Source organism: Eschscholzia californica, unplaced genomic scaffold (genome assembly GCF_041429995.1).
Source record: "Eschscholzia californica isolate CP2 unplaced genomic scaffold, dmEscCali1.0.p SCAF_5, whole genome shotgun sequence".
Lineage (NCBI taxonomy): Eukaryota > Viridiplantae > Streptophyta > Magnoliopsida > Ranunculales > Papaveraceae > Eschscholzia > Eschscholzia californica.
The window spans coordinates 28,795,332-28,809,485 of NW_028238472.1; the positions used below are offsets into that span (position 1 = coordinate 28,795,332).

Below are 14,154 nucleotides of genomic sequence, written 5' to 3' on the forward strand. Positions count from 1 at the left end.
GGGCCAAAGGAGGTGCTGCCGAGCTGCAGGCGCGTCCATGGAAGCTTCCCGTGCCGCGGATGTGTCCCGTGAAAGCTGGAGCTGCTGTCCGAGCTGCAGATCTTCCCGTGGAAGCTGCTGGAGCTGCTGTCCGAGCATCTATCGTGCGGCCTGGTTGATGCTGCTGTTGTGCGTCTGGTTCGTGCTCCGGGCAGCAGCAGCTCCCGTTGTTCGTGCTGCAGCTTCCCGTGGATGTTGTCCCATACCCGAGCTGCTGCTTCGGCCAAGCTTTGGCCGGCCTTAGTGCTGGCCGGCCTAGCTTGGCCGGTCTCCCTTCACCTTCTCTCTTTCTAGCCCTCAACCCTAGAAGAAAGCCCTAGGTTTTTGTTGAAGAACACCAAGAACCCTAGCCTCTCTCTCCTTTGTTCTTTCCCAAGCTTGAAGATGATGAATAGTATATCCAACTTGTGTTTACTACTCAAACCCTAGGTCAAGACTTAGTCAATTTCTTTAGACTTTGTTGACTTGGATCCATAAAGAGAGGGTGCCCATATAATTCTTCCTTGGCCTCTTGGGCTTTGATTTAGAAACCAAGAGAGTGCCTCCATCCTTGTCTCTACATCTTCAAATTCTCACAAAGGACTAGAATACCCTCGGACTTCTTTCTTTCATATCTTCCCGTCCGAACTCCGATTTGAATACCGTTTTCACCGTCGGACTCGTCATTGACTATACTTGTAATTTGATTTGTTTGAAGTCTTTTTCTCTCATTTTCGGCACATGAAATGATAGTGATAATTCACTCCTTTTATTCCGAATCACACGCTTAACTCCAAAATAAGTACCTAACATGAAAAACACATAAAATATTATTGATAACACTCGAAAAGGACTAATTAGTCTAAGTTAGGCTCTCCAAATGTGACATTTTCATGTCACATCAGCTGTTACAACACCAAGACCTGTAACTCCATTTTCAGAATTTTTTGGAGATTTGGTTGGATTCGAGGTTTCATTTGAAGAAAATGATTCAACGAAATTGATAAAGAGACAGATCGATTGATTGTTGGTACCTTAATCCTCTGATGATGGATCAGACATGTTCATCTTTGTTTTGCTCAGAGGTTCGGTGTATGATTCTTGATTTACTCTTTTCTTGCTCAGCAACCAAAGATTAATAAGATGAGAAGTAATCCAAATTGGGAAAAATGATAATGTGGGTTTTTTAAAGTGAGAAACTAATTAAATGACAAAGATCCAAATTGGGAAGAATGATAATGTGGGGTTTCTAGGGTGAGAAACTAATTAAATCATAGCTTGGTTGATTTCTCTGAATTTGCCTTTCTTCATTATGCAAGGTATTTGGTTGATGATGGTGAAACAGCAGTGATGGGCGGTGATTTAGTCTGAGCTGCTCTTGGTGATGATGATGGTATGTGTGGTAATGCCGATCCAATAAAAAACTCAAAATCAGATCTGGTTAGAGAAATAGGGTTTCAGATCTGGTGAGAAATCATCTCCAGTGCCACCGTCAGATCCGGTGGGAAATCATTATTTGTTCACCAAACCAACGTCAGGAGTCCATTGATGAGAAGGGGCTGGGGAAAGCTTGAACCCAATTCCCACAGTGAAAAATATAAGCGCAATTGAAATTCCTGGGAAGTTGGTCATAAATTTGGAGGCATTTGGGAAATAACCCTTACTTAAATTTTGAAGAAACTGTTGATGTATCGTCATTTGGACAGATCTAAATTTTTGTTTTAGGCAATTTTTTTTTAATTTTTATTAATAGATAATTTAGTACTTCCCTAAATTCTAATACTATGAATACTGTGAATTCTAATACTTAAATTCATCAAGAATATAATCAAACACCATAAAGACAAATGTGGAGTCAGTCACATATATTTATGGGTCATTTTCTTAGATGTCGTGGAATGACCAATGTTAATTTGACTGTTTTAAATATGACTGGTTTTGGCATAAATCAAATCGATTTTTTTTTCAAAGAAGAAGAAGAAAAAGAACAGCCTTAAAAATTTCTTGATTTTTTTAGAGAGGAAATGAGTTTTAATGTGCGAGAGTAGTTTGGGATGAGAAAAAATAGAAAAATTACCTAATTTCCAATTGCCTATATTATTTTATGGGTTAACTTCGTTTTGACCTCCATAAGTGTCTAATAGTTCGTTTTGGACTCCAAGGGCAAATAAATTTCAACTCTTAATTTCCGGAAATACCCTTAGGGGCCTAAAAGAAATTAATTCTCAAAATAGTTAAAATCAAGGGTCCCTAAAATCAATTAAGTCTACCTCATCTCTTATTTTCGCCTCCATTTTATCATCTTTTCCTTCACTTCACTCTCCTTCTCGCCACCTCGTCATCTTCTCCGATGAAGGTCGCTGGTCTGCAAAATCTTCAGGTCAAAATTATCTTCTTTTTCTCTCTTATTTTTCTTCCCTTTTTTTTCACTTAATCTTTTTTCTTCTCTTCTTTTTTCCTTCTTTTGTCTTCTCTTTCTGTACACTCTCATTCGCTGTTTACTCTCGTTGTCCGATAAAAGGGGGGAGCCCCTTCACCGAACGTTTGGTTCACGGTCTGATAACCACATCCAGAAGGTTTGGAAAGCAGATAAAAAAAATTGAAAACCAGATTCAGACGTCCGACGAAGGGGTTCTCTCCTTCAGCGGACTGTGAGAGTAGATATACAGAGAGCGTAGAGAAATGGAAGAGAAGAAAGAGGAAGAAGAACAGGAAATAAAATAATTTTTGAAGGTCTATAGAAAATTTAGCCGCTTGGCGACTCTCATTGAAAAAGATGATGGGGTGGCGAGATGAAGAAATAAAGTAAAGGAAAGAGATGATGAAATTGAGGAGAGAGAGAGTGAGAGATGTGGTGGATTTAAATGTTTTTTTTTTATTTTCTTTGAGATTAATTCCATTTTGGTTCCTAAGATAATTGAATTTATTTTGACATTTGGGGACCCAAACGAAATATCGGACACTCGTGTGGGCCAAAACGATGAGTTAGTTACAAATTGGGGGCCAAAGAGAATTAACTTTTCTTTTAAACTTTTTTTTGAGTTATTATTTTAAACTTGTAAATAATGACCCATAATACTTTAATGGGTTTTTTCAGTTTACCCCCTCAACACCAATTAGTAATTGAGTTTGCCCCCTTCAGTATTTGGTAATTGGACTAACCCCCTTGAAATTAGAATTTTTGTCAAACCTACTATGGACATGTTTGACATGCGATAATAAAATCATAAATTACATAATACATAAACAAAATCAATCTTTACTAATAATATTCCCGAACAATCAAACAATAAAGTAAGGTGGAATAACTACTACAGATCATATTGAAGGATAATAGCTCTTGGTAGTCATATCTATTTCACGTACGCCAAACACAACCTATGTTTTTTGTCAAAAATAGTAAATCTAAGGGGTAAACTCAATTACTCATTATGGAGAGGGGTAAAGTATTACTCATCAGTGACAACGGAGTAAACTCAAAAAGTCTTATTTTGAATTTTGATTCACCCACTAGTCGGGGGAATGCGTGTGCTTTAGTTGGCACGTGTTACCAAATGGTGGTTGTTTTTTTTTTTTTTTTTTTTTTTTTTTTTTGGAATCCCAAAAGGTGGTTGTTGATGGACCGTTACATTAAAAAAAACACAATTACATCCCACCCGCCAAAATGTTGAAATTAGGGTTTTCTTTCCGTTTTCCCCAAATCATCTTAACATTTCAAAATTTCTCCTCGTTTTCTCAAATGAAAAGTAGGCGGAGATTTCAAGAACTAATACGCCAAAATCTTCTCTGTCACCTTTAACTTGTACTCTTAAAGTACCACTGAGAGAAATCTCACTGTTTTCCATCTTCAATTTCTTCAGCATTTCATAAAGAAAGGAAGACTGTTGAATCCATGGCTGTTCTAAGCAACCCTTTCTTCATTTCCACCCAGTTTCAGTTAAAGAATCAGTTTTATGGTGTTTCTCCCAAACCTTGCGGTAATGTTATGGTCAGAGTTGGAAATGGAGTTGGATCGACATTGCAGGTGAATTTGGAGGAAATGAAAGTTACTGACTCTTCTTCTTCATCGTTTCCTGCTGGGTTTTTGGGTTTAGATGTTGTATCGGAAGGAGAATTGAGGGAGAAAGGGTTTTTGGGAATGAGAAAGACTAAACTTGTATGCACTATTGGTCCAGCTTGTAACTCTCTAGAGGATTTGGAAAGTAATAAATTTAAAGAAGACACAAAGAGATATGATTATCAAAGGTGATTTCATTGATAGACTTGGGTACATATTTATAGAGATTACAATAGGGTTTGTAGAGAAATAATAAATAAGGAAATATTACAAAGAGGAAACAATTAAAATTACAATTGCTATATTATGTATTTCTTTCTATCTTGGGGAGATATCTTCTAGATATCTTCCTTTTCTTCAATATACTTCAATACCCCCCCGCAAGTTGGAGCAGGGGAAGGAATCTGAATCAAGCCCAACTTGGAGAGTAACCGATGAAATGGATCTGAACCAAGTGGTTTCGTAAAGATGTCAGCTATCTGATCGGCAGAGCGAAGGTGAGTCGTCTTAATAAGACCAGATTCAATTTTCTCCCGAACGAAATGGCAATCGATCTCGATATGCTTTGTTCGTTCGTGAAAGACAGGATTGGCGGCAATGTGCATAGCCGCCCTATTGTCACAGAAGACCTGAAAGGGTTCTGGAATTGAGACACGAAGGTCTTGAAACAAATATTTCAGCCACTGCAGTTCCGCAGTGAGTGTAGCTAGAGCCCGATATTCTGCCTCAGCCGAGGATCGGGAAACAGTCGGTTGTTTCTTGGACTTCCAAGACAACGGACTAGAACCAAGCATAGTGAAGTAGCCGGTGGTCGAGCGACGGGTGATGGGACAACTAGCCCAATCAGAGTCGGTAAAACCAGAAATAGTTAGAGTGCTGGACGAAGATAGAAGGAGGCCATGATTCATGGTGCCTTTCAAATAACGAACAACCCGAGTAGCCGCCTCCATATGATTGGAGTGGGGATTTTGCATGAATTGACTAAGGTAATTCACAGAAAATGAAATGTCAGGACGAGTCACCGTGACATATAAAAGTCGACCAATAAGACGCCGAAACGAAGTTGGATCGTCTAATGGCGTACCATCAGTAGGTAATAACTTTAAGTGTTGTTCCATAGGAAAAAGACTTGGTTTAGCTCCGAGGAGACCCAAGTCGCGAAGAATGTCCAACGTGTATTTGCGTTGACAAAGGAAAATGCCTTTTGGGGAACGAGATACTTCGATTCCAAGAAAGTATTGAAGTCGTCCAAGGTTTTTAAGAGAAAAACGTTTCTCGAGACGTAATTGAAGAGATGAAATTTCCGAGGCATTATTGCCTGTGATAATGATGTCATCTACGTAAACTAAGACGTAAATGGCAGTCGGACCATCAAAAAAACAAAACAGTGAATGATCAGAAGATGACTATTTAAAACCTTCAGCTTGTAAGCCGGTAGAAAATTTGGCAAACCACTGTCGAGAAGCTTGTTTTAATCCGTAAAGGGATTTGTGCAAGCGACATACTTTGTGGTCACCAGTCCTGGAAAACCCAGGTGGAATAGTCATGTAGACTTCTTCATCCAAGTCACCTTGGAGAAAAGCATTATTCACATCCAACTGGTGGAGGGGCCAATCTTTAATGGCAGCAACGGAAAGAAGTGCACGAACAGTGACCAATTTGGCGACTGGGGCGAAAGTATCATGATAATCGATGCCTTCTACTTGGGTATAACCCTTGGCAACGAGTCGCGCTTTATGACGTTCAATTGATCCGTCAGAGCGGTATTTGATTTTGTACACCCATTTACAACCACTTGGTTTCTTTCCCGGGGGTAAGGGAGTTAATGACCAAGTTTGATTTTGTTCAAGAGCTTGAATTTCCTTATCCATTGCAGCACGCCATTCTGGAAAAGCCTTGGCGGCGGAATAGGATGTGGGTTCTTCCGTATTGACAACGGAAGTAAGAAATGCCCGATGGGAAGGGGTGAATTTTTCAAAACTGACATAGTCAGTTAAGGGATATTTGGTGGAAGTCGTAGGTGCAGTAGTACAAGAACAAAGATAGTCAGCCAGATGGGCAGGACGTCTCGTTGTACGGACTGGTCGAGAAGAAGGTAAAGGTTCTTCGGTAGAAGTAGCTGAAACCGGGGTGGTGTCAGAATTCGAAGGTGAAGATTCTTTCGAAGGAGAAGCACCTTGCAGAGGGGAAATACCTTGCGAGGGAATAACAGAGTCAGAAGGAAGCTCGGGAGATTCCTCCGAGGAAGAAGCAGCGGAAGAGGAGGAGTCTAACACAATAGGTGGGATGGGGGTCGCGTCAGTGGAAGAGTGTGAATGGACGTCGACCAAAGACGGGAGAGTATACAAGTCCGGATGAGGCGAGTGGGTATCGTCGATGGGACTGAAGTAATAGGCGTCCGAGGAAAGCGGAGTGAAGGAGGTAGGTTCAGAGAATGTCGATTGACGTTCAGCGAAAGGGAACTTATCCTCAAAAAAACGCACGTTCCGGGAATCATAGAGATTGTGTGTCTCTAAATCGTAAATGGTGTATCCTTTCTTCCCAGGCGGATAACCAACAAATATTCCAGGTTTAGCTCGATGATCGAACTTATTTTGGATGTTGGTATTGGTTGCAAAACATAAACAACCGAAAACTCGGAGAGCTAAGTAGTCCGGTGGAGAATCATATAACATTTCATAAGGAGATTTGTATGAAAGTATTGGAGTCGGCATTCTATTGACTAAATAGGTTGCCGTTTTTAAACATTCCCCCCAAAATTTTAAAGGGAGATGTGCTTGAAAACGCAAAGCGCGAGCAACATCGAGTAAATGACGATGTTTACGTTCGACGACACCATTTTGTTCGGGTGTAGAGACGCAACTGCGTTGATGGAGAATTCCATGAGAATGGAACCAAGTTTGGAGATCATTGGATAAGAACTCGGCTCCGTTATCAGAACGAAATGTTTCAATCGGGTTTGAAAGTGTATTTTCAGGACTCGAGGATATAGATTTAATCTTCTTATGATATTGTTTAGAAACAAACTGAAAAAAGAAGTTTAAATGTGTTTTAGTCTCAGACTTGGTTTGCATAAGGAATGTCCAAGTAAATCTGGAGAAGTCATCAACAAGTGTGAGGAAATAACGCTTGTTGGTTAAAGATGGAACCGGAAAGGGTCCCCAAATATCAGCATGAATAAGTTGAAAAGCAAAAGTACTAAAACTACTACTTTTATTAAAAACCAACTTAGATTGTTTTGCCATAGGGCATACAACGCATTCATGCGACTTATTAAAGGAAATAAACGGGAAACGTTCTGATAAAGTACGTAAACGGCCTAAATTAGGATGTCCAAGTCGACGGTGCCAGACGTCGATTGACTTATTCAAAGCAAGTGCAGTAAAATTCCTACGGAGAATGTAGAGTCCATCAATAGCATCAGCCCGACCAATCTCCTGATGATTTGAGATCGTCTGAAAAAGGCAATGAGTTGAATCAAAATAAATACCAGATTTCAAAGATTTACAAGTCTGATTTACAGACATCAAATTAAATTTGAAATTAGGAATGTAATAAACTTGGTCAATAGAGAGAGAGTCGGAAAAGACGACTCTGCCAATGTATTTGACTAAGTAAGTTGCTCCATCAGGAATTTGAACATAACAAGATGGTGGTGCTAAAGCATAAGAGCTAAAAGCATCTAGAGAGAAGCAAACATGGTTTGAAGCACCACTATCAACAATCCAAACAGAAGGGTGAGATAGAGAAGTACCTGACATCATAGCAGAACTGGAAGGAGTTTGTGCATTGATAACTGCCATAATGCGGTCATAGTCTTCTCTGGTAAGAGTTGGAGCTGGAGAAGAGCTGGAACCCTGAGAAGTGCTACGGGCACCACCTGGACGAGGGGGGCGACCATGAAGAAGATAACATCGTTCAACGGGGTGACCGAGACGTTTGCAATGAGTGCACATTACATCTCTGTTACAAGTGTCAGCAGTGTGTCCATGAAGGTTGCACTTAGTACAATAAGGACGAATTCGCTTATTTCTCGGGGGAGGTAAATCACTTTCTTTCAGCTTGTTAGCGGCCGTGATCTTGGCGTTGAAAGCGTGAAAGTCAAAGGGAGCATTGATCTTGTTTTTCTGCTCTTCTTGAATGACCAAATTATATACCTTAGCCAGAGAAGGTAACGGTTCCATTAGAAGGATGTTATTGCAAGTTGCAGAATAACGTGCATGAAGACCCATGAGAAACTCAATTGTACGCGAGGTAAGATGATATTCAATGGTTGTTTTGCCAACAGGGCAAGCACATGAGGTGGGTGGAATGATAGCATCCAATTCGTCCCAATAAGACTTCAACTGAGAGTAATAAGCTGAAACAGTCTGGTGCTCCTGAGTAAGGGCAGAAATCTTTTTCTTCAGTTGATAAATGTAGGTAGCGTTAGACGTAGCAAAACGCTCCTTCAAATTCTTCCAAAGATCAAAAGCAGAAGCCGAACGTCTCGTGCTACGTCGGATTTCCTCGCTGACAGAATTGGATATCCAAGCAGCCACCATGGTGTCACAACGGATCCATGCATGAAGTTGCGCAGGATCCGTCGGTTTAGGGAGCGACCCATCGATAAAACCTTGCTTATTTTTGATGATAAGAGCATCATGCATACTGTGAGCCCATTCAGCATAGTCTGGCCCGGTAAGCACAGGGTTAACACCAACAGAAGTTGCATTGTCCGAAGGATGCACATAATAAGCCTCACATATTTGTTGGAGAGGAGTTGAGTCTGTCATCGGTGGACTGTCATCGGAATTCGAGTTCAGATCACTTACGTTGGCAGATTGTCCAGAAGTCATTGTTCTGTAAAGAATAGAAGAAATAATCTATTTTAAAATCAACGTCACAATATTATGTTGAAGTGACGGTGCAGAATGCAGCGTCACAATTATAAGTGACAATCCAGATTGTCACAACTAATAGAAGTGTTGGCTAGGAATAAAGGGGACAGTATGCTGTCTCAAAAACAATAGTCCAAACGGAAGTGTTGGGAGTAAAAAGGACAGTATACTGTCACAAATAGTCCAAACAGTTGTGTACTGTTGGAAAAAAAAGAAAGCGTCACAAACGTGAGATGTCACAAAAAAAAGTCAAATATCTGGGTCGGTCAAAGTCAGAAGTCTGGGTCAATACGAATTGACCTGGTCAGAGTCAAAGTTCGGTGGAAAAATCCGGTCAAGACGGGAGTCAATTAGAGTTGACTCCGTCACCTGACTCGGGATGATTGCCGCCGGCTAAGTAGGGTTCCGGTAGGTTGTTGAACCGGCCAAAATTAGGGTTTCTTTGAAACCAATAGGTATGTCGTAATTAACCTAAGGAAAAAACTAGTCGGAGGCACGGGGTTGTAATAGGACTATCGCGGCCAAGGACAGAGGTCGAATGGCGTCGGATTGTTAGAGAGAGAAAGAGATTCTTTAAAAATCGATGGAACCTTAAAAAATAATCAAACCAACAATCTATGATGCAATAAGAGTGGATTATGGGTCAGAACTGACCAGGGTAGGTCTGTTCGGCAAAATACTAGTCTGTCCGGCGAGAATTTTGGAACCCTAGAGGTTCACTCGTCGGAGAAGATGACGGAAAAGTCGGGAACCAAAAAGAAATTTTTGGTTCCGGGTCTGTGACGGGTTGAGATTATATCAATTCCGTTTTATGTTTGTCTCGGTTCTAGTCTAAGTGTTCCGGTTTTATATCTATTCCGGGCTTATTCTGTTCCGATTTGTGGACAGAGTTAGTTCCGGATTATGTTTATTCTGGTGCGTGAATTAGAACCAGAACGAAATAGTATTGGTTACTGACCTAAAAAAATTCGAAAAAAATACGAAAAAAAATTCGAAAATTTTGGAAAAAAAACAGGAAAATAGATTGATAACTGACCTTTGAAGATATTGTGGGGATGATGAAAAATAATAAGAATCCGTTGAGCAAGAAAGCCGAAGAAACCAATAATCTTTGTCAAATAAAATCCCAGAAATATTAATTGTGCTCTAATACCATAATAAATTTAAAGAAGACACAAAGAGATATGATTATCAAAGGTGATTTCATTGATAGACTTGGGTACATATTTATAGAGATTACAATAGGGTTTGTAGAGAAATAATAAATAAGGAAATATTACAAAGAGGAAACAATTAAAATTACAATTGCTATATTATGTATTTCTTTCTATCTTGGGGAGATATCTTCTAGATATCTTCCTTTTCTTCAATATACTTCAATAGAAAGATTGGGTTTGGGTGGGATGAATATTGCTAGACTTAACATGTGCCATAACACGATCGAGTGGCATCGCGATGTTATTGAGAAAATTAAGAAATTGAATGAGGAAAAAGGGTTTTGTATTTCTCTGATGATTGATACTGAAGGTAGTCAGATGCATATGGTTGATCTTGGAGGCGTTTCTTCTGTCAAAGCAGAGGTATTATAATTCCTCCTCTTTGTATTTGAGTTAGGTTGTTAAGTTTGTGGTCATCCAACTCAAAACAGATGGGCAATGAGTCGAGAGGACCTAGACATTATACGTTGGTTGCTAGATCACCCTTCTCCAATGTGGGATTATTCTCACATACGTCTATATGAAATGAAGTTTTATGTTTACAGGATTCTTTAGTATGTGTTTGATGGATTTGATATAGATTGAGCTATCTCTTTAGAGCAACTTCGGCTTTGTCTGTTTTAAGAGCAATTTGTGTGCCAAATTTCTCTAGTAGTTCATGTTTCAGTAAATTTAACACTATGAGATACTTGCATGGGGTTTCTGTTTGGTTAATTTAATGTTTTAACATAGTTTTATTATGTTCCAATGATAGGATGGCTCGATCTGGCTATTTACTACTCAAAAGTTCGATGGTTTTCGTCCATTTACGGTTCAAGCTAGTTATGAAGGGTTTTCTGAAGGTATGGAATCTAGTTCATGTGATAACTAGTTCCCGTGGGAAAAGGAGTAGGAACAATATTGTTTTTCTTTTAAGTTTGTTCTTAATGAATATGTTCCAGGTATTACTGTGGGTGATGAACTCGTAATTGATGGAGGAATGGCAAGTTTCGAAGTTATTGAGAAGCTTGGGAACGATTTGCGTTGTAAATGTATAGACCCAGGTCTACTACTACCACGAGCCAAGTTGAGCTTCTGGAGAGATGGGGAACTTGTACAGAAGAACATTGGCCAACCTACAATATCAACAAAGGTGAAACTATATGTCTTGATATGGAACCATGCTCTGTTGGATTATTATTTGGTTACTAATCTTACAGTGTGTTGATTGAAAAGCACTGATAACACTTGGAATCAGTAACTAGTTTGTCGGACGGATCACAACTTCTTAATTGCTTGTTGTTACAGATTTTATATTTGTTTTACTTTCAGTGTTAAATTCAGGCCCACTATTGAATGTCATTTGCATCATGATCAATAGGACTGGGCTGACATTGACTTTGGGGTTTCTGAAGGAGTTGATTTCATTGCTGTATCATTCGTAAAAGAGGCTAATGATATCAAGACTCTTAAGAACTATCTCTCCACAAGATCACCAAGGTACGAAAGATGAAATGCTCCTCTAAACTCCCAAGAATAAATTTTAATAGGTTTTTAACGAGTAATTTCTTTCTGGAACTCGTAAGGAGTATGATTTGGACATGGAAATCTTTATTGAAGATCACTTATTCTTTCACAGCACCATACGTGTATTAGCGAAGATTGAGAGCGTGGAGTCTCTTGGAAATTTAGAAGATATAGTAGAGGCTTCTGATGGAATCATGGTTGCTCGTGGTGATCTTGGTGTTCAAATTCCATTTGAACAGATTCCAGCGGTTCAGAAGGCTGTTGTTAATCTTTGTAGGCAACTAAACAAGCCAGTTATTGTAGCTTCTCAGCTTCTTGAGTCAATGGTGGAATATCCTACTCCTACGCGTGCCGAGGTATGAATTCCATAATTAAATGAGTTGTCTAAAGAAACAGGTATCACATTCATATATGAAGTTCCCTTTTGCGTCAGTGTTGTTTTTTTCCTCCTGGAGATGTAGTTAAGTATTTTATCAGAGACAATGAAACGTATATGGTTAGCATATTCTTTAATATAGCTGAGTTCTTCTCCCTTCCTTCTTCCAAAAAACATGCTTAACTAGTTTGTTTTTCCCATTTCGAACTAATGTGGTTATATTTTCTGTTGTAATAATAAGGTTGCAGATGTTTCTGAGGTTGTTCGGCAATATGCTGATGCCTTAATGTTATCTGGCGAGTCAGCGGTTGGCCCAAACGCCGAGAAGGCTCTCTCTGTTTTGCGAATGGCAAGTAGCAGAATGGAACTATGGACCCGTGAGGAAAGTCGTCACTGTCTTTTATCCAACCGTCGACTTGGTGTAGCTTTGTCCGATATAATTGCCGAGCAGATTTGCGACTGTGCTGTGGAAATGGGTATTGTTTTCCCTTTCTTACATACTTATAAGTGTTATATGAAGTATGTGTATTTAAACGATTGAATATCTTGCTTTTCTGATTTCTCTTTTGAAAAGTACAAATTTTTTATTGAGTGCGAATGTTATTTGCAGCTAACAATCTTGGTGTAGATGCTATCTTTGTGTACACAAGGCACGGTCATATGGCATCACTTGTATCACGCAATCGTCCAAACTCACCTATATTTGCATTTACAGACAGTAAAAGCACCAGGATGACTCTAAATTTGCAGTGGGGGATTACCCCTCTCTTGGTTGAGTTATCAGAAGACATAGACGAGAACATACTGAAGACATTTAATCTAATAAAGAAAAATGGGTTGGTGAAAGAAGGAGATGTTGTTTTGGTGATTGCAGATATTACACCTACCTGTGGAACACCTTCTGCATTCCAATCAATCATGGTAAAAACAGTAGTTTAGTTTTCTGTATATTGCTCTTCATCTCTACCTGTGCTTGTATTTAACAATCTAAACTTTAAAGTATCGTCCTAGAGCTATGTTAGATGTCATATTATCGCCTCAACCAGTGAAACACTTGCTATATAAATCTAAGACCTAAGTTGATATGCTTTTATTGCCGTATTCGTCACATCTTCTGCATTTTTTGGAAGACAAGATATCCTAGATATGCATCATAAAGAAACCTGAGGAGTGGGAACTGAAATTTGCCGAACAACAGATTATTATATTTCCTCTTTGTTACCAGAAGAAAAAAAACTTAGTATCCTGTATTGGGTTGGACGAATTTTTCTTAATGAGACATTGGGTTCCAAATACCTTTCTTTTCTTAAATACCTTCTTGATGTTTGCTTGATTCTATTTCTTGTGGTTGTTATCTATCCCCATCAGCCTAAGACCTCATTATCCCATTGTGCCTGAGATAATGTCACCCATATATTCTTGACATTCATATTACCGGCGTATGATGGCCCTCTACCTTCCTCTGATGGCTTCATGATTGAAGGCGCTCGGGCCGCGACATTTGCTTCACTCTTTCCTCGATACTTGTTCATCCGTCAATGGCCCTTGTTGAAACGTGGCGTCTTATTGCTCCAACTGTCGATAAGTCTCTCTAGAAATTTATCGGGCCGTGTGGGATTTTTTAGTTTTTCACCATGCCTTCTCTTGTTGTTCGAGTGGTCCCTCCCCAATCTGATCTTTGTGTTATCTTTCACCCGGTCCTCATAGGCCCCGAGTTGGTCCTTCACCATTTGCAGGTTGAAGGCGAAGGTACCGGGCTTATCAGAGTCTTTTGCTTCAACCATTTATCAGAGTAATCTCGATGTCTTTTGTGACGTCAAATCCTTGGATTGAAAGCAACATTACGTACAAATCATCCATAATGTTTTTGTGGAATCAAACCCAATTGGAGCGAACTCGTGATACTAATAGAGCGTTTTTCAGTCAAAGTGTTAAATTCGTCATCTCTTCATAACATATAGCTTATGTTAGTTCCAATTTGTTAAGGTGATATAAAATTCCAAATCAACTCGTTCACCCCGTAACACACAACAATGATTCTGAAATTCATAAATCAAACCCATAAGAAAACAACCACAAAAACATTGTAATCAATCTAAA

General features: G+C 39.4%; 1 protein-coding gene across 2 annotated transcripts; it reads left to right on the forward strand.

The window, feature by feature from the left end:
* Positions 1–3,665: 3,665 nt before the first annotated feature.
* LOC147538118 (pyruvate kinase isozyme A, chloroplastic-like) lies at positions 3,666–13,145 on the forward strand. 2 transcript variants are annotated; one of them, XM_086640987.1, is made up of 8 exons: positions 3,666–4,220; positions 10,339–10,535; positions 10,927–11,014; positions 11,114–11,304; positions 11,533–11,651; positions 11,791–12,034; positions 12,296–12,530; positions 12,665–13,145. In XM_086640987.1, the coding sequence occupies exons 1-8, from the start codon at positions 3,911–3,913 to the stop codon at positions 12,991–12,993; spliced, it is 1,713 nt and encodes a 570-aa protein (XP_086497113.1). In that variant the 5' UTR covers positions 3,666–3,910; the 3' UTR covers positions 12,994–13,145. The 2 variants fall into 2 exon arrangements, with proteins under 2 accessions (XP_086497113.1, XP_086497114.1); XM_086640988.1 differs by having other exon boundaries at positions 3,765–4,216; positions 10,338–10,535.
* Positions 13,146–14,154: the final 1,009 nt, after the last annotated feature.